Source organism: Hipposideros armiger, unplaced genomic scaffold (genome assembly GCF_001890085.2).
Source record: "Hipposideros armiger isolate ML-2016 unplaced genomic scaffold, ASM189008v1 scaffold_40, whole genome shotgun sequence".
NCBI lineage: Eukaryota > Metazoa > Chordata > Mammalia > Chiroptera > Hipposideridae > Hipposideros > Hipposideros armiger.
The window spans coordinates 2,731,632-2,753,100 of record NW_017731390.1 but is presented as its reverse complement, the minus strand read 5'-3'; the positions used below and the strand labels follow the sequence as shown (position 1 = coordinate 2,753,100).

General features: G+C 35.8%; 1 protein-coding gene across 1 annotated transcript in view; it reads right to left on the bottom strand.

Annotated features, from left to right (window-relative positions):
• The window catches only part of SKAP1 (src kinase associated phosphoprotein 1), a 304,650-nt gene that overhangs the window by 190,832 nt on the left and 92,349 nt on the right, over positions 1 to 21,469 (bottom strand). Inside the window, exon 4 of the mRNA XM_019638609.1 lies at positions 12,382 to 12,498. Coding sequence (XP_019494154.1) covers positions 12,382 to 12,498 — 117 coding nt within the window. The remainder of the gene's footprint in view (positions 1 to 12,381; positions 12,499 to 21,469) is intronic.

The window sequence follows — 21,469 nt, the reverse complement described above, 5'->3', positions numbered from 1 at the left end:
CCTTTTTCATTTTGTTCTGCTATGTCTATGCCATTCATTCTTCTTTTGCAATTCCTCAATTAGTGTAATAACCAATATTCCCTTTGGAAAAAAATTAGTATTAAAAAGCATAGACTCAAGTTTATTTCTAGAGTTCTCAGAATTGCTAAATAGGACCCCATATTTTCATTAGAATGTTACTTGAGCATAAAGGCAATCTACCTTAACCATTATTAAAGCTTTTTTAGTCTAGCTTAAAAAAAACTACTTAGGGACAGTGTCTAATTTTAATCTCTTCCTGAATTGTCATGTAAGGCACAGTAATAGTAACTCTTCATTGATTCATTTCTATAGACGAACTATTCTAAGACAGAGTATTACTTTTAGTGATCTCCTAGAAAAGCAAACAATATTGTGCTACCTGTAGAAATTTATTCCATAGAAATACACATGAACTCATTTGCATGCCAGTTCAGTCTTCCCTTCAGCTGTTTGCTATTTACTAGACCTTTGTGAATATCTGAAAGGTATCCCATCATAGAAGGAATGCTACAATAATAAATTATAAAACTGGTAAAATTAATATGCTATGGGAGATCTAGAATATCTGTTTAAATCTATTAGAAATGCTATCCATATCCATTTATAATGGCAAAAAAATGTACCTGTAAATTTGGTTTAAAACTCATATCTAAGCCTCCCTTATTTATCTATTTAGGAATATAAAACCCTCAAGATTATGGTTTTATTTTATTTGTCCTCCTCCTGACTTCTGTGATAAGAATATACTGAAATGATGGTTGGAAGAAAGTAATATTTTTTTGGTTTTAGGACATTATAAAATAAAAGAACAAATTTATTATATATGAGTATGTGTGTGTACGTGAAAAAATATATATATATAGTTTTTTAATTCTTGGGTTCAGTTTCCTATGGTCACATGTTGAGTACGTATATATCTTAGCCGCCTTCTTCAGCTAAAACGAAACAATCCAGAAAAGCCCCAAAGTATTATTTTATTTTGCCACAAGAGGGGGCTAGAGAATTCTGATCTCGTCTAAGGTCTATAAAACCCTCTTAACTGCTACTTTATAGACATTCAATTACAACAGGCCATAATACATTAAAGGCATTAAAATACACATACATCCCAACATATGCCAAAGCAAGCACTACACTGGTGTGCCCACCAGATGATCAGCAACACCAACATCAAATAAACACATAGGCATCTTCTAGTGGTTTACATGAGATTTTACACTTTAGCACTTTCCTCACCAAAACGCACTTCTCCTGGTTAGGTGATTCCCCTTGGAATGGAAAATATCAAGGAGTGTTATAAAATACTCAAGGACTGGAGTGCATGACAGGGGCAGAGTGAGGTAAGGATTAAGAGAACTGAAATTTATGTAGTTTGGAAAAGTGAAGACTCTGGGGATAAATGTTCACAGTCTTTAAATACCTTCTAAAGGTAACAATATAAATGAATTAGGGGAATTATTCAGTCTCGGAAGATGGTATAGAAAAGAGCAATGGCCTGAAACTAAGGAAGGAAAAGTTTAGGTTAGACATGAAGAATAAATTAATAATAATAGTTGGGCGGGAAAGATGTCCGGCAAAGGAAGGATACAAAGCACAATCGCTATATTTGATAATTAATTAAATGAGATATTAGTAAGAATGATGGGACTTCATTAGAAGGGCTAGATTAGATAACTCAAGTGATTTTTTTTCCCCCTAAGCTGTGACAATCTCTAGGCCCAACTATGTTCCTGGGCATTCATAAATGTCTTTCTATGATGATATGATCATTTATAGAGAGGAGAAAGCTCATGAACCCAGTTAACCCTATGTTTTGTTAATTAAAATAAAACATGGAGTATTAGTATGAAATAACATAATTACAAAATTAACCACCACAACAATGATGTTTACCTTTCAGAGCATTCCATTAAAATATTCCATACTCGCCTTTTGAGCATTTTGAGCCTTGCCTCTGTTCGGCCCACTCTAAACTCTTTGAAGTCTACTTTGTTTTCTAATAATGGTCCTTGAGCCATTCTGTACTGCTTGGGTCTGCTTCTGCTTCTTCGAAATGTATTTTTAGTTTTAATAAACTCCTTTTCTGCAACTTAAAAATATATTTCATACCATATAAGCTATATCCTAACAGTTTACAGAAATGGGTCTGCACATTTGCTAAGGCTTCTATAAGTGAAATCTCTCCATGAAGGAACAACTCCCCTACAAATCCCAATTTTAAAAGCCAGAGAAACCATTCTGTGTAATCTTTCTTTTCCACTAGATTAGTGTATCTGAGCTTAAGCTACTTAGGCCCCAACATAAAAAAAAAAGGCTGTCACTCAAAGTCAGAAAGGCGGTGTAGAACATAAGCGTAATATATTTTCTGAATTCAACAATCTTTCCCTAGTAGACCATAATATTCTAAATTAACAGGTGCTTCCGAATTGTTTTAAACAGCATTATTAATATTTACCTTTTATTTGAAAAGTCAGAGTTCCTTGATAGGCCAAAAGAATTTATGGCTAGTAAAAAAAAAAAAATCACCAAAGCGGGCCGCCAAGTGGCATGTTGGTTGAGTTGGCTTGGGACGCCAGCTCTGAGCAGCAGGGCCCTGGTTCAGATCCCACATGGGCCAGTGACGCTGCGCCCTCTACAGCTTAGATGGTAAACAACAGCTCAACCTGGAGCTGGGCTGCCATGCGTGGCTGGTGACGGCGTAGGCTGCAGTGGAGTTGCAGTGGGCTCCCGTAAGCTACTGTGAGCAGCCGGCAGCTGGCGTGAGCTGCCAAGAGCCACTGTGAGCAGCCATCCAGTGGCCAGCAACCGATCTGCCTCAGCCAGGGAGAGCACAATGATAATACCAACATGGGCCAGTGAAGCGACGTCCTCCACAACTAGACTGAAGAACAAAAGGACAGCAACATGTCTGTTCCCCTTTCCTGATTCCCCAATGTTGTTCCCTTCCCCCAATTCCCCAATTTAAAAAAATCTCCAAAAAAAATCACCAAAGCATGAAGAGATGGAAATATATATATATATATATATATATATATATGTATGTGTTACACACATATATTAAGTGTATGTATCTATTAATATATAGTTGGCCTGAATATTCTTAAACAAAATTATTTCATATTTAAGTGAATATCAAACTTTGAGGTAAAAATGGTCAACAGCTTTGGAGCTTAAGGAAGGGCATTCTGGTGGTTTAAATCATACCTAAGAATCCAGAACTCTAGAACTTTAGACATGATTGCCCCAGGTAAGGTAGCTAACGCTCAGGTAATTCAATGTTCAACTATCAAGCAGGTGCTATGTTTAATTATAATGCATTTATAGATTCTAAGAACAAGGTAATAAAACACAGTATATAAGATTTTCTAATAAAGATTTATAACCCTCCCCCACCTCTGATTTATTTATATATCAATCAGATAAATATATAACATTAGCAACTGAAACACTGCATATCATTTTACCACCACTGTGATGACCACGCTAACACCTTCAATAATCACATACTAGAACTTCACATTCCCATTAAATTTGTTCACTAGTTTAGAATTTAGAGAGAAACAGAATACTCAAGGCAGTTTGAAAAAGCTTAATCTCATCTGCCAAGTCACTCACTTAAAAATCAACTATTTGTACTTAAAAACCGCCAGTTATTATACTTCTAATTGTAGTGGAAGCCCGATAAATGTTTGACCTTTCAAAGAATGGACTTTTTGCTCATACTCCCGGTCGAGAAAAGACTTCTAAAAGCACTTTGGCCACAGCACAGGCCAAATATTGTCTTGACCCTCTTCCAAACTGCTGCAAATCAAACCAACTGGCTTTTTTCTGCAGACTCTGTCCCTGGTAATCAGCACTTGATTATACAGCACGTACTTTGTTGGGGGAGTGTCTAATCTTCACACTAAGATTATTTCCTCACTAAGGAAAGGAATCCCACCTTACTCCTCTTCATATCCTTCAAACAGCCTCTAAATTCATGATTGAATACAGGCATTCAATATAGATATTCAATAACTAACTCTTCATTGGCAGCATATTAAAATCTATCACATAGACAAAAAGGCCAAAAAAGATAACTAATTAGTTCTATATCAAATCAGTTCCAGGGCTTATTTTATGTGATTCATAATTATGACTGTTAGCATTTACAGAGCCCTTTGAAATTATCTATAAAATGTACTGCTCCCAAATTGTTCTAGGAAGAGGGTAAGAACATACAGAGGCCCAAGAGACACACGTGTTTGAAGAACTTGATTGAAACTTGTGAGAAATAGATTGAGCCATGATTAGACATCCTACAAAGCTTCTGGGTCTGCACTGAAAAACATACTGAGGTCATGCAGGTGAGGACAGGTGCATAGTGTTAGCTGGCAGAGGTCACTCCTAGGGAGATGGTCTTGGTTTCTGCACTGGCTGTGTCTTGCTAGTCATAGGACCTAAGCACTTAGCCTCTAAAATTTAGTCTCCTCTTGATAAAACAGAGATTCAATTAGGTGATTATCAAGTCTCTTCCAGGTCTAAAATGGCATGATTCTATGCAAAAACTTGGGTTGCATTCGCAAGGAATTTGTTCTAGTGAAAGCAGCATTATGGAAGACAGCCAGCCATCAACACGTGTGAGAGTGCTTTACTGGGCACTGGATGGGAGGTTAGAGTCTAAACACGCACCAACAGCCCAACATGCTGGGCTAAAGAATGAAAAATGGGTAGTTCATAGACAGATAATTGTTATTGTTTTTTTATTCTTCACAAAACATGTATAATCCTTGGTAATCATTTGTTTAAGTTATATAAATTACTGTCGACTTTGAAACCCAGTTTGTCATCTTCATCTGTGATTTATACCAGACTATATAAACGACATGATGTCTTCGATCTAATAAGACATTTATCTTCATGAAGGAGGCCACTGCAATCCTGAGTGACAGCTTACTTACCCTTATCACAGTTAACTCAACATCGAGTCCTTAATTTCTCACAATGATCTGAAATCTGATGGACTCACCTGAAGCCAATAGAAACATGTTCAGAAACCCACCAGGCTCCTAAAAGGATGTGTTTTACATTAGAATTCATTCTTTGGCCCCCAAAACACAGACATGGAAACAAGTTTTGTGTTCTTCCACAATGTACACTCTAAACACACACATATAACTTCCATTAGGGTCGACAGAAGTCATGTGCCTTTACAAGAAAAATATACCTGTGAACAACAAAGATGAAAGCAACTGTCTGAAGAATAAAAAGAAAATGAGATAAATGCTTGTTTGAATGTATGTAGGTATGCAAATGTTTATTTACGTATTTATATACAGAGAGAGACTATCTTGAGTCACTTTTCATTATCTTCATATCACAGAATAAAAAGGAACTAAAAACTCTAAATATGTGTACATAGTTTATGTCATTAAAAAAATACACAAGAAGAAAGTAATGGGCTTGACTCCATCAGTGAGAAGGAAGCAAATGACACTGCTTTTAGATCATTAACTCGTTTAAGCTACCAGGGTACCAATGACTGAGCCTGCAATAGATGCCTTTAACATTCCAGATAAAGTAGCCCTACAATATGCACATGGTCCTCCAAAGCTGTCAGCTGGATTGTGAACATTGGTAAGAAGTATGGTTTATTTATTCTGTGAAACAATATATTGTATACACTAAAATCAGGCCTTATACACAACTCACAGCAATGGGGGTCTCAAACTGGCTTGTGAACAAACTTTTTTTTTTTTAAAGATTTTATTGGGGAATTTGGGGAGGGGAACAGCGCTGGGGAATCAGTGGAAGGGGAACAGATAAGTTGCTGTTTTTTTGTTCTTCAGTCTAGTTGTGGAGGATGTTGCTTCACTGGCCCAAGCTGGCACCATCATTGCACTCTTCCCGGGTGAAGCAGATCAGTCGCTGGCCTCTGGACGGCCTCTCACAGCGGCTACTGGCAGCTCACGCTGGCTGCCGGCTACACACGGTAGCTTATGGCAGCCCACTGCAGCAGGGGACTGCAGCCGACGCCGTTGCCGGTGACCCACAGCAGCCCAGCTCCAGGTCGAGCTGTTGTTCAGCATCTTAGCTGTAGCGGGCAGTGTCACTGGCCCTCATATGTGGGATCCGAACCGGGTCCTCTGGCATCCCAAGCCAGTTCTTAACCAACGCACCACTCGGCCAGCCCAACAAACTTTTTTTAATATTTATTAAGTATAAAGTCTATCGGGAGATGCTATGAGTAGACTTAGATAGCAAAACTAGCTTAATAAGTGGAAGCTCTAGACATAGGATTCCAACTTTTTCAATAATTAGAGCTCCTTGTGAGTATCTAATAACATGACCTTGAAAGTGTAAAACAAAACATGGAAAAATGGATAAGTCTACCATTGTAATTGGAGATTTTAACACAGTGCTTTCAGCAGATAAAAGAAAAGCCAGGAGATAAAAGTTTGAAGAATACTATTTACAAGTATAAAAATAGCAAGAGTGTATTCAATAAATATTAATACTTCAGAATGACACAGAGCCCATAAGCATAAACTCATCATTACCAGGCCACAAAAGAAGACTCAATAAAGTCCAAAGCCTCTACATTATATAGACTATGTTCTTAGACTATAATGTAATAAAATTATAATTCAAAATTAAAAAGTAGGTTTAAAAATCCCTAGAAACTAAAACAAAACAAATTAAAAACAAAAACCAGGGGAAAAAAATACAACGCACACAAAAATGCTTCTAAATAACCCATAGGTTAAAAAGAATATCATAAAAGAAATTACAAAATACTTAAAATGTAATTATGAATTATAATAAAAGTAGTACATATCAAATTTTATAAGATGCAGTTAAAGTAGTCTTTAGAGGATAATTTTTAGCTTTGAATACATTTATTTTTTAAATGAACATTATATTCAGTGGGATTAAAGCCATAAGGAGAATGAGATGTAAGGTCCATAAGAGTGGGTGTTTCAGAGGACAAAATACCCAGTTAATCAGAGTTCTTCAAAAAGCAGTATGTAGGGTGCCAGATGGGTACTGGACTTATCAGGGGTATTACTTCATAGATTGTGTAGATGCCTGACCACTGCGCTATACCCCTGAAGCTGAAATAGAATAAGATTGAATGGCAGCTATAATTAAATATATATAGAGAGAGTCACAGGATGTGGAGTACAGCATAGGGAATAGAGTCAATGGAATTGTAACAGCTATATACATCAGAGAGGTAGTAGATTAAGGGGGTTATCACTGTGAGGGGTATAAATGTCTATTATGTGGTTTTGTACACCTGAAACTAATAAAAAAAAGTTTTTAAAAAGCAGTAGCTTTGGAATCTACTGGAATTCAACCTTCACAGATTAGCTGTGCCATCCTGGGCCAAGTCACTGAATCTCTTTAAACCTCAATTTTTTTTTATCTGTAAATGTGAATAATGGTACCTTTCTCTCTGAGCTGATTTGAAAATTAAATGAGATGATTTTCAAAAATCACTTAGTACAGCACAGTAAGTGCTCAATAAAATGTTCCTGTTACTAGGTAACTATCATCCCTTCCAACTCCCAGATTCCATGATTCTAACTTTGGTACAATGAAACTTCAGACAAATGTGAATTCTAGCTATAAACATTTAATCAATAAATTAAACCTTCATTTTTATTTCACAATATTAAAATAGTTTTTTTAAAAATACATTCTCCATCCCATTAGAAAAGATATTAAAATAATATCTTCTTCCTATTGTTGTTATAGAACTAAAACACACAATGATAAAAATCTAGTCTATTGTTATTCATAGTATTAAATCCAAAACTGATTTCTATTTCAGAACCAAATGAAAGCAGAAAAATGTAACAAAAAAGGAAAAGTGCTAAAAATAGAGCCATAAAAAACTGATTCTCTTTATTTAAAAAATATTCTGTATGTTTTTAATGCACCTTTCAGAAAAGACATGGAGCCAAAAATGGCCACTGTTGGTACTTGAACAGGTCTACAATTTCTTTTAAATCAAGTAGAATATAATAAATTGATCAATAACAGGCTCTTCACTTATTCATTATTACTCTTCTCCAAAGATGGCTGCAGGTCTTTACTTTTCCAATTCTAGTTTTCATTTTGTTGGAGAATAAGAACCTTCTCTAACCTTCAACATTCTGATGCAAAAATAAGCCCTAAAAACATTATGTATTTCTCACTTCTTCCCAGATATATCTGTCCAATATCTATTCATTCCCTTTTCCTTAATTATAAGAATATAATAATGCATAGTACATAATAAATAATACATTATTATAGATTTTAGGTTTCATCTCCTACAAAATAATTTTTTTTCTTTTTCTTCCAGAAGGAGTCACTATACCCTGTTTATAGAATGATCACTTTCCTCAATCTATCTTTAAAAAAATGTACATACATGTACATAGAGGTTCTTCATTATACTAACAAAATAAGTTTACAGACACATTAAAATCCATTGTATATTTTGGACAGTGAAAGCAATCAGGTTTTGAGCTTCATAGTTAGCTGACTCCTGTAAAGTTATTCTAGCCGGCGTTTCAAACTAAATTTTTTTCCTTCAATATGGTAGAAACTGCCTCCCTAGATTTAGAAATCTAAATATAGTAGCTTGTCAGCAAGTTTTCATTCCCAATGGTGAGGCTATGCGTTTGTCTGTGGGTGTCTCTCTCGCCGTTCTCAGATTGAGGGCGTTTACAAAGGAAAGGGAGAAGGAATTGTGACTAGGTAGCAACATGCTCTCATTTTTATGCATGGCTTACCCTGTAACCTCGGTTTTCCTTTTTGCTGTGCACCTGGCCAGGTTTTTATATGCTTCTAGATCTCTTTGTAGTTTTCACCAAAGCATGTCCCAAACACGACACGCACCATGGTTATTGCTTCTCATCACCGAAGTTACGGGTGGATGAGTCAGACATGTATCTTTCATAATTGTACGTTTAGGACACTGCTCTGGCTGGAGGTGGAAGACAACAAAGTTTGAATATTTGAACAGTGGCCTTTCATTGCCTAATAAAGATAAAATTCCAAAAGCCTACAATAATATCACTACAAAGAAAGTTAAAGAATATCTTTTCTTTCTGAAGGAAGGCCTTAGCAATCTCACCAGCAACTGAAGACACTGACTTTATATTTGTTTCATTTGTCTACTTATTAATAGTGTATTTTTCCAATGAGATAATAAGCCCCACGAGGGCAGGGACTGTGCCTGGTCGCCACTGCGTATTTCCCTTACAGCTTAGCACAGTGTCTTGCTATTTATTACCTTCCAATCTCTAAATAAGTATTTGTTAAAATAATGAATAAGTAGTGTGTCAAGTGCTACTGTTCTCTATAATGGTAAAATCTAGTTAAGCAGGCTATAAAGTTTACTTAAAATTTTAATATCTTTCTAACCTTCTCTTTAATTTCACAGGAAATATATATATATATATATATATATATATATCTTTATTTTTCAAGGGAAGGAAACAAACATTCACTGTGTTCACTATACATCAGGCACTCAGGCACATACTAGATTCAATGCTTGCAGAAACTCATATTTAAATATTATCTCATTATCCTACAATCAATTTTTAATACATAGACACATCTATTTTGTTTTTCATGCAGGAGTCGAACTGGCAGCCTTGTTAAGAGCGCATACTCCATCCACTGAGCCACCTGGGTGGCAGCTCAGCTCAAGGTGCCCAGTTCAGTCTGAGCAGTGGTAGGGCGTAGCCCAACAGGCAGTCTTGTCATTAGGAGCACGTGCTCTCACCAGCTAAGCCATCCTGCCACCTGTTGGCAGCTCAGTGGCAGCTCAGCTCAGGCACAGCTCACTGGCCCATGTGGAAATTGAACCGGCGGCCCTGTTGCTCAGAGCTCATGCTCTTAAACAAACTCTTAACCAACTGAACCACTCGGCCGGCCCTAAACACATCTATTTTTACTTCTACCACTGATAGTGTCACTTTGGGAATTCTTTTAACTTTTATACCCAGAACTAAAAATAAAAATCTGTGAAGTAAGAATTTAATATTATTAATACAGCTAATTTCTTTCTTATGGGGAACCATTATAGAACAAAATTTTGCACTTTAGAATTTTCCAGATAATAGATTTACCTCTTTCAACACTAATTTTTAAAAACTTTCAACTTTTTAATAAGAATATTTTTAAACATACAATGTGTATCTATATGGTCTTAACCAAAGTGTTTAAAACGTGAATCCGTTTGTTTTTTTTAATAACTCAGATAAGGACAATGGTAAGGATAGTAAAGTGGTTAAGAGCAGAGTTTTTAGAACCAGATTGTGTAGGTATAAATCCTGGCACCACTATGTACTTGCTATGGGGTCTTAGATAAGTTAACTTCCCTTGGTCTCAGTTTCCTTATTTGTAAAATGAAGATTATCCTAATATCTACTTCTAGGGCTGTTCTGAGGATTAAATGATGATATATACAAACTGCTTACTTGTAGAACATAGATATAAGGCACATAGTAAGTGCTCAATAAATGTTAGCTAAAAAGTTTTACTTTATTAAGCTCTTAGGGGAAAGTTTGGGCCATTTCTGTTTACAATACAATATGGCCCCAGACTGCTATGTTTTTTGAGTTCCTATCTAAATTTTGCTTTATTTATAGATTTTGTTTTCTATATAAATTTTTAATTATTTTCCTGTTTCCTCCCTCAATGTTATTTGATTATACCGCAATTGATGCCTTTACAGTACTTCTTCTAATTTGATACTTCTCTCTACTGTGAGCTGAGAAATCAAAACACTATACTGTAATGGTTAGAAATTTTTAAGATGAGAAATCCCCAGTGAGGGCCTCAGGGGCTTTCCCAGGAATAAGGTGTATAAGTGTTAACACAGGACTTAGAAACATCTATTTCTACTTAGAGGTCTTTCTGGATTACTTATTGTGTTCTCAGCTGTGTTTGGGAAAGTTGGAAATACCAACTAAGCAACTTAAGGATTGATGAGGTACTATTGTTCTAATTCTGTCAAGCATTGGATAAAAAATAACAAAAAAAACAAAAAAAGAAAGGCTTTTTTAAATGTTTTGCACTGTTAATTTTCTATAATTATTAATCAGCTACTAATGTAATTATTAAGCTCCCAATCCAAACAATGTTTTTCGTGTAGTACCTGAACCAATATACAAATCTCACATTACAAGGCCCGATTTCTAAAACTTGGGTATTACTAATTGTGCTAGTATACGAAGCTCAAGCAAAATAAAATGCTTCTGTGTGATTGAATCCATAGTTCTGATGTGGAGGTTATCAATTCAGTGAAAGGGAGACAATATGAATTGCCAAAAGGGCTAAATGGAATAAGAATGGATAAATTAAAAAGAGAAGGGAAGATAGGGATTAAACACTCTTGGAAAATGCCAACGTCATAGGGAAATTTGGAAGAAAACTAAATCAATAGATTACAGACTAATAAAGAGAAATAAGGAATAATCTACCAGCTTTACTCCCAATCCCTAAGTGAATAATATGCTTCCAATTTAATATTCGGTTTAGTAGCATCTCTACCTTCTTCCCCCACTGCAAAGGCACAAGAGAGACTTTGATAAGATAACCGTGTGCATCAGCGATGATCAAACCTTCTGTTCAAGTGGCCAGATGCCAGCAGAGACACAGTGAACCCCCACCCTTGGGATATCTGAGTCTGAACCAGAAACCGACAATCACCAGGTCAAAATTTTTATATTCATGCATCTTAAAAATTCATGTATATTTTGCACGCCACCGCATTACATACCAATGTGTTTTTAATATAAAAATAATATTTATAACAGCTGAATTATTTAACTCCTCCCACTCCCAAATCTTCCAGTAAAACTGACGCTCCAGGAAGATTTGTAATGTGGTTCTTGCAGGTTCTCCTTAAACAACACCAGTGTGGTCAGGGGTTTGTGAAAAGTATGGGTAAAAATGATAGTATAATACGATGAGCTCACAAAAATTTCAAATAATCCACAATAATTAAACAAAAGCTCTAACTCTCATGCAATTCAGTGAAGCTAAGAAATCTGAAAGAATGGGAAATTGGGCCCTACACTCTTAAAACGTGCTCTTAGCTTTTGAGCTACAGTTCTTAGGAAAAGATCAATAATGATGTCTTCTTGCTCCAATATGGAATTAGTGTTTTCCTAAATACATTAACTTCAGAAGTATTACATTACCCAGGAGGAGCAGCACCACAATGAAACAAACAGTTATTCTTTGCAAACCAGTGATCACCAATACGGAGAACCCACAGAAGGCTGCTTGATTAAAATGACAAAGGGCAATGACACCAAGACAAAAAGTAACAAAGTATGATGACCCAAAACCAAGAAAAATGACACTCACCCTCATCCTGATAATCTGACAAAAAAGGTGCATCTGACGTGAGAGAAGGGCCCTGAGTTCCACTGTAATTATCATCGGAGCTGTCCTGTCCAAGGTAATTTTCAGCTTGGTCTCCCCCTGTGGGACAAAAAAGAAAGAAAATAAGGTCATACATACTTTGGGCATCTTTATAAAGGTGTTTGTATATTTCTTCTGGTGTTCACACACACACACACACACACACACACACGGATACCTCTTTTACTTGATGGATATGGCTGTTGCCATTAACATATGAGGAACGGGTAAAGAAGTTCAAAAACCAACTCACCTGGATGGGAAATTTTCCACTCAACTAACTCTCTAAACTATAACTTAGACACTGTTAGGTTAGAGTGGAGAGAAGGGCCACCAGTGAGAAACTGCTCTATCACACTTTAAATGAAAACATAGTATTAATATATAAATATATATTCATATATACTATGTCTCCATTAATTGTGACCTTTACCCTGAATGCCTCTTTCTCTTTATATTTCCAAATGAAATAGACTAAATTACACAAAGAGTTAACCTTCTATACCTAATATAATTTAGCAAGGTCAATATTCTTTCCTGTTCTGAAAAATAAGAGAAGTAAAAATAGAGAGAACCTGGACTTTGCTGGGTTCTAGTCCAATTTCAATCACTGATTGTTTTGCAATCTTAAGGAAGTTCTCTCTTTATAATTCTAGTTTACAGCCTATGCAACCAACCTCTTAGGAATTCTAAAAGCCCTAAAAAGGTAATATTTGCTCTGTAAAATGGCTTTGATGAAAGGTAATGTATATACAATACTGAATTATGCAATTGGAACAATGCTAATCTCTTGTGGGTGTTTTCAACATACATTGGATTATATTTTGTAGAAGTGGCCCATGCTATTATGATACTTTAAAAGATTCAGACAGAAGATGTCAGCTCATTCAGAAACTGGAAGAAAAGTCTCTGCATTGCAAATGGCTTGCCTTAAAATCTCCCAAACAGAGGTACAGTCTGCGGATAAAAGGGCAGCAACAGCTGCTCCGTTCATTTCACAGACACGAAAAGAGGACTTTCAACTGAATTTCGTATTATCTCAAACACTAATTTCCAAAGGAAATCACCAATGCTAATCTCAGTAAACACTGTAGAGTTTTGGCCCTGGATTTCAACGAGGGAGTAGTGAAACCAAACAACCTACATAGAATCTGTATTGCCTCACTTTAAAGGTTTATTCCCTACAATTAAGCTAGAAGGAGAGGGAGGATATAAAATGATAAAAAGAGAATGGCTGTAGCCTTCTCTCTCCATAAATTAGATAATCACATCTAGACTCTTCTACTAGCAGTGGTAAGTGGATGTCCATAACTGAGTTGAACACCTGCAGATACAGAACTTTAGAAATAAACTGTGGAGTTTATTGTGGAGAAGAAAAGTAAAATAAAAAAAACAAAACAAAACAAAAAGAAACAAAAAAAACCTTCACACAACAGTCACTGGCCTGAGGCAGAAGAAATGCTCTCCTTTATTAGGTTACTGATCAGGATACAAAGCTTATAGTTATGTTTAAACTACCACTGTGAAATTTCCATTATTACCAGAAAAATTCTCAAATACTGGACTGAGGGTTAAAGTACTCAAACTTCACATCACTGCAAATCCACTGAAATTATGTTATCAACACGATCTAAATGGACTGCCTGCCAGGTAAGCTGAAAGTGAGCTGTGAAGTTAAAGCAATTTAAACATTTTGAGCCAAATAAAAATCCATTTATAAAAAGAAAAAAAAGTAGTAGTTTGAGTTGCCACACGAATCTTAACATTCGTAGGATATACTGAACATTATTTATCAACTATCATTCTAGGCTCACAGTTTTCTGCTTGCTTCAGAAATCTGACAAATCTACTCTTACACATTCTAGCATCCTAGGTTTCTTCTTTTTTAATAAGCAGATCAAGACGGGCTTTGCTTTGTTTTGTTGTTTTTTCAATGAACTTGTTATTTTGGAATAATTTTAGATTTACTTGTATTATAAGTATTTCAAAGATAGTACAGAGAGTTCCTGTACACTCTTCATCCAGTTTCCCCAATGTCAACATCGTACATAACTAGGATGTACCTGTCAATTCAAGAAATGAACACTGGTACATCGCTGTTAAGTAAACTACAGACTTTTTTTGGATTTCCCCAGTTTTTCTGCTGATGTCCTTTTTCTGTTCCAGGACCTACTCCAATTGCATTTAGAGCTTCCATTTTTAAAGTCTCACCCAAAATACCTGCCTGGATTTGGCATTTGATTTACTAACCTCAGATAGAAAAGTCACTTCCATGTGATTCCTATGGTTTCTGAACTTAATTACCCAAGGTGGGCTTTTAACAGCCAAACGCCAGACCATGTCTCCATAAACCATATAACAACAAAGGTACACAACTCAATGCAGCAAAAATAGAGCTAAAGTCAGTACTAAAAACGGCTGAGGAAGAAACATTTGAAAATATGTTTTACATCCAAGCATAATTAGTTCCTGATGATGGAAATGTTGCTATAAGTGTTTTTAGTGTCACATCAAGTGGCCCAACTCCCTTGGGCACACACTGAAAACAGCCTCTAACACTATATAAATAGACACTCCCGTGTCATTAAAATGATTACAACTACTCAAGATGCATGGGTGAAAAGTTTTATAGAAGAACCAGCAATTACTGTGGTCATTTTGGATTTGTTTAAGTTTAGAACATCCTTTTTCCTTAAAATATAACCACGAGTGATCTCTGGATTCATCTACAGCTCTGACAGTCACAGCTCCAAGTGGCCAGTGCTATAGTCCAGTGGGATCAGACATAAATGATCACAAACTATAGTGACAGACATTTGCACTCAGCAGCTGGACAATTAGGGCTCAGAACTCCATCTACTTAGAGTGGCTTTCTCACAAGCAAGAACCCTTGCCACTAGAGACACACTTTCCCATTGCAACTCGCTCAGAATCAATATATTTCTATACAGATATATATTCTAACACACAATATCTCCATTAATCACATCCACTGCCTGCAGTCCCTTCTCTTTGTATTTCTAAACAAGATCTGGGGGAACTATATCAAGGGTTCACCTGCTATTAGCTGGTAATTTGCTCCTGTATCCTAAGTGTCATAAGAATTGGGCGCTAGATACACTCCTTAGTATATTCAATGTCAGGCTCTCCACCGAGTATTGTGCTGAGGGGCCTATAAGGGGGATATTTCTCTATTGTTCTTTCCTGAGAGTCAAACTCAATTTCATTCATGCTCTGCAGAGTGATAAGTTGGGAATTTCTGAGGGTTGGAGCAGAAAGATAAAGCAGCTTTGTGTCAGGTGTAAGGTAATTATTTGCCTTGGTTTCTGTGCTATTTGTTTTTATTCCCTGTGTTTTCATTAACAGTTAATGAGTTTTCCCCCTTAATTCTAAAACAATAGCTTGGCCACTAAAGGTTGGCTTTTTCTGCCATGGATTCAACCAGCTGTTGCTGCTCCATAAACTTTATGGAGAAGTGAATTAAACTGCTAAAAACTTTCATTTCCTAATTCAATTCCAAATAAAACAGGGGGGGAAAAATGAACCATGATGATGTTCCCCTTGTAACTATTTTGACTCGCAGCAAACCCATCTGATCCTGAACTTGCAGGTACTACCAAGGGACAAAAATAGGCCATAATGATAATTTTAGCAAAGAAATGAGAAGGAAATGAAAAAAGACAGAAAGCATAAAAATAACATGAGAATAACAAATAACAAATAAAATAAATATATATTTACTTATTTGATATGTAAAGGCTCAGTTGTGTTTTTTTATATTAGTATAAAGTCTGTCTTTTACTTCTTTTCTAGTTAATTGTGAGCTATATTCTAAAGGATTTATTCACATCTGCAACCGTTTATATGGTATGGTTCAAAATTCTATAGGGTTTGCTATTACCTCATCAAGTATCTTTGGGTAATATAAGGAAATTGAAGTTAATGTAAAATTGTCCACAATTTTCGGGGTTTTGTCTTCGTTGTTGCCGTTGGAAGGAAACACATGACTTCTGACTCTATTTAATATTTAAGAACCCATGAGACATACAGCTCTCACTTTAAAATAATAAATCCTAAATAAAATGCTATGAGGAAAGGTCCCTGATCCAAATCCAGTTAGTTTTCATGCTTGGTAGTATTAATATTGCCAGATTTTCATGGACCAATTTAACAGTAATGCAGTTCCCAAAGCTGAGCCATGGTAAGATTAGCAAAACTGCAGCTTATTATTTCTTATTGCAGCCATTCACCTAAGTTTTTAAATATAACACCAACTAAAGACATATGTTGGGTACATATGTGCCTATATATGTGAAATGCTAGTCACATGTAAATATATTATGGAGCACATTTGCAACACCAAAGCTAAAGTTCTGTCAACACTTCCATTATAAATTACATACCCTTTTGCACATACTCATGTGTTAGAAAATGTATGATGTTTCCCACAGAACATCTTGGAGGCTTCACTGGTTTCTAAATACCCATTTGGATTTGCGTGGTTAGTTCTTGTGATTAATCCATATGTAGTGAAGGTCTCAAATTCTTCTCTGTTCTATACAGTCTGACTTCCTGCCCATCTCTTTTTTTTTCCCCTCCTACATCTAGCCATAACTCAACGTATAAATATTCCTTTTTACCCCCAAGGCCCTGGCAGTGAACGTAATAGTACTGAATGTCATTAAGTCTACAGAACAAATGATGGGCCAGGTAAAGAAAATGTCCATTTATCATTCTTTTAAAAAGTTGCTCCAACTACATTTTGAATGTGCAAGAAATATATTGAGCCTAAAACTAAGTTTTTAAACTTAGAATACTGTTTACTAGTTGTATAATTATGCTAAGAATAACAGACTTCTTAAGAACCTTTACGGATGCCATTTGCAGAGTGTAGCACAGTCTAAATAATCAGAAATGGAGCCAAACTGAGCAGACACTTACAGCACAATCGCTACAACACCTATGACTCCAATAACCAAAGGGGCATCATAGCGTAATAATATTTCCAAAATGAGCTACATCTGTCTGTGGTGGGTTGGACAGGAAGATGCCGGTGGAAGCCAAATGAAAAGTTCTTTTTCCTCCTGCAAGAAAATGGTCCTTTCTGATGCAGTTTTTCATTTTGACCAGTAGGGTGGGCTGCAGTGTGTAGCATCATCCTAGTTCTTAGAAAAGAAAATGGGTGGAGGGGGGAAGGCAGTCACCATGTGAAGCCTTTTGCTCCTTCTCCTCCCACCCCCGAAAATGCTGAGATTTTTAACCCTTCTTAGGTTTCACATAAAGGCATAACTCGTGGACATTAACAAACTGGAGGACTGGCAGCAACAAATATAAACCAGATAATTGTATATGTGACAACACACACTTCATAAAGCAAATTACAGCCTGTCAGCAATCATTCTGACTTTACACTAACGCATTCCGTCTACCACTGTTACTGATCAGCTGCTACTAAAATGAACCTGCTGAGTTAGTGTATTTTCAATAATAATGGCATTTGACAGAATTCAAAGCTTGTAAACCTAGGTATTTGGTAGTATGTGGATAAATACACTGTGAAATGAATACATTTATCCTATGACAACCAGGCGCTCGTAACCTGGAATTATTGGTTCATAGTTCTGTTTTCCTTGGACCACCGTATTCCCAGTGTTTGAGTCTTGTTATGGAGCCATTCCACTGAACTTTGACTTACAGGAGAAAGTCAGCTATAGTAATAATAAAAATATAATAGCTCAGTGAACTCTTACTGGGGACAGGCTCTGGGTCAAGAGTCTTCATGTACTATCTCATTTAATTCTCAAAATAATCCTGGACTCTATTATCCCAAAGCTACAGATAAAGAAAAAAAGCATTTTCTCTGTGAGTAATACAGGCCTTCAATACCACTAGAGCTTTAATAGCAAAGGGTGACAAGATTTGGCCTCCCCATACCCTACCCTACCTCAAACAAGGACTCCTGTGGATGCATGAAAATTAATAGCATGTATGTAACAACATAAACAACCAAAACCTCTCACTACCTATAATTCTGTTCAATGTTTGCTCCCTTTTGGAATAGAAGTTTCACATGGAAGAGTATCTCCTTATTTTTACATTTTCTTTTTCTTTTTTTTAATTGGAGTATCACTAACACAAGTAAAGTGTACAGATCTTGAGGGTAAGTGGTGTCACTTTTTTAAGTTTAGGAAAATACCCTTTAGAGATGAATTGTGATCAAGATCTTTTCAGGCTGGCAAGTGTGTGTTTTAAATACGTGTCAAGCTAACAAGGACAAGTAGGTTCTAAGTTTCTACTGTTTGCCTCACAAGAGTCGGCAATAACTGGAATCTTTAGTTTACACATCACATAAATCCCCTTGTTCATAACCAAGCCCTTCCTTTCCTGCACTACTGATCCTGCAGCCATCCTAGTAAACAATAACTATTAAACAAGTTTCTGAGAGAATTATGTGTTGATGAGCAGCATAGTGAAAAATTAATGCATTATAATAGAATTGGGCTCAACCATCACATTATTTAGCCTCCAAATATCAAACAAATTCTCTTGGTTTCAAGTCCAAGGGCTTACCTTACTAACTCACAGAAATGTTTTAAGCAGAAAACCAAAACATTTTGTATTTAAATTAACTACACATTTCAGTATTTTGTGTCTAGAACATGAAAATAGATTAGAGGCAGAATTTCGGAGGTTAATTAATTCTTATGCCAAAATTCTATGTTCAGAAACTGTACTCCTTACCTGATTTTCTGTGTTGGTCTAGGAATAATATATACTAAAAGAAACAGTTTGTAAGTATTTTTTTCTCAACAAAATTTCCCAGACTTAGATTCTTTATTTGCTTTTCTTGTTCTTTTGTTGTTTTCATTTTTATATACCTAACAATTGTCACCCCAATAAACTTTAATTTAAAAAAATTTCCCAGGTTTATCAAATAAACTCAAAGCAGTCGTTAATTTATCAATTACTTGATTTTCTTTGTCATCTACATCAAGACAAGAATCAGAAGTTCTATGAACTTTTAGTTACCACACATGGAAAAAAAAACCACTGAGGGTAAAACAGATATTTTTTATCAGTGACCATGGGTATTATATGATACTATTTTATTATTTATTTTAAAGTTCACTTTTAAATGATACATCAGCTCAACACACCTATATAATGCTGGTTCTCAAACACTAAGCAAAAGAGATTGCTGCTGGTTTATACCATCATCAGGGTCTTGCCCACAAATTCATATGTAAAAATTAACAAGTAAAGGAGGAAAAAACTCGAATGGATACAAAACTACTAAATCATGACTCTACTGTAAGATAGCTCACTATGTGTCAAGTTAAGTTTTTGTAATCTTTTTTAATTAAAGTTTATTGGGGTTACAATTAGCAAAGTTACATGGATTTCAGGTGTACAATTCTGAAATACATCATCTATACATCACATTGTATGTTCACCACCCAGAGTCAGTTCTCCTTCCATCACCATGTATTTGACCCTGTTTACCCTCATCTACCACTCCCCATCCCCTTACCCTCTAATCTTCTTTATTAGATTAAAAAATTAAGCATACTTAAAGCAAAACTTTCAAATGTTACAAGAAAGCACATAATGAAAGCACATCTCCCCACCCTTCTCTTGGTTCTTCTCTCCAGAGGAAACCATTGTGAGGTTTCTTGGGTGTTCTATGAATTTTCTATCTAAATATAACATATGTCTATGTGGTACATGTCTTTTTAAAAAAAAAACAACAACAAATGATAGCATTTGTCCTGTTCTGTACCCTGCTTTTCCTCCTAATCATTTATCTTGGAGGTTGCTCTATATCAGCACAGATAGATTTATCTCATTTTTCATTTTAACTAATTTTTAGTTTAAAAATAATACATGCATATGGTGAAAATTCAAATAGTACTAAAGGATATAAATAATGAGGATTCTCTCTTCCACTCATACCATTATCCCCCTGAACAGAGATTACCACTGTTAATAGATGCATGTGTCTCCTTTCAAAACATTCTACATACAAATAAAAGCAAGGATACCTGCATGTGCGTGTTCACACATGTGCACACTTGAACACACACGTATACACAGAAAGAGGCTGTACAATGTTTGCCCAAATGGCCCTTTTCACTTAGTAATATGCCTTGGAGAGAGCTTTCCATGTTACACATATATATATGTATTATGTTCTTTGAACCTTTTTGTAGCATTCCATTAAATGAGTGTAACATATTTTATTTAACTCGTCCCCTAGTGCTGGACATTCAGGCAGCTTGGAGTCTTTCCTATTCCAAACAGTGTATAATGAACATCCTTGTACATAACATATTGTATAGGGACGACAGAAAGCAGCAGCATCCGATTCCAATGATGTCTTCTTCCACCTGCATGAAAGCCAGTTCCTTTTCTTATGTCTCAATATCATCTACTCCAGGATAGGAAATTGACAAAGGACACAAAAATCTTAGAAAATTTTAACATTAAGAAAAAAAGTGAGGGGTGGCCGGTTAGCTCAGGTGGTTAGAGCACAGTGCTCATAACACCAAGGTTGCTGGTTCAATCCCCACATGGGCCACGGACCTGCGCCCTCCACAACTAGGTTGAAACAACTACTTGACTTGGAGCTGATGGGCCCTGGAAAAACACACTGTTCCCCAATAAAAGTTAAAAAAAAATTTTTTTTAAAGTAAGTCTTCTGATTAAAAAAAAAAATCTTACTGTCTTTAACAATAGTTGCAAAACAGTACATTCATTTAAAAATGCATTCTTCCACTCTTTAAAGAAAAAACAACCAGTAGATGTATAGGAAGTAAAATATTTGAAAAGGTATCAAAGTCAGTAATTAACTTCAAAAACGATGTGTGTGTATATTCACTTTCTACAGATTAATTTGTATAAAATGAAGCAAATAAGGAAAAGGGGGGAAAGGCCTAAAGGAAGTCAAGTCACAAAAGCAGCTGTCAAGATTGTTGATGCTAAAAGGTTGGGCTAAAGCCAAAGGCAGGAGTACTCGTCCTGTGTATATTTC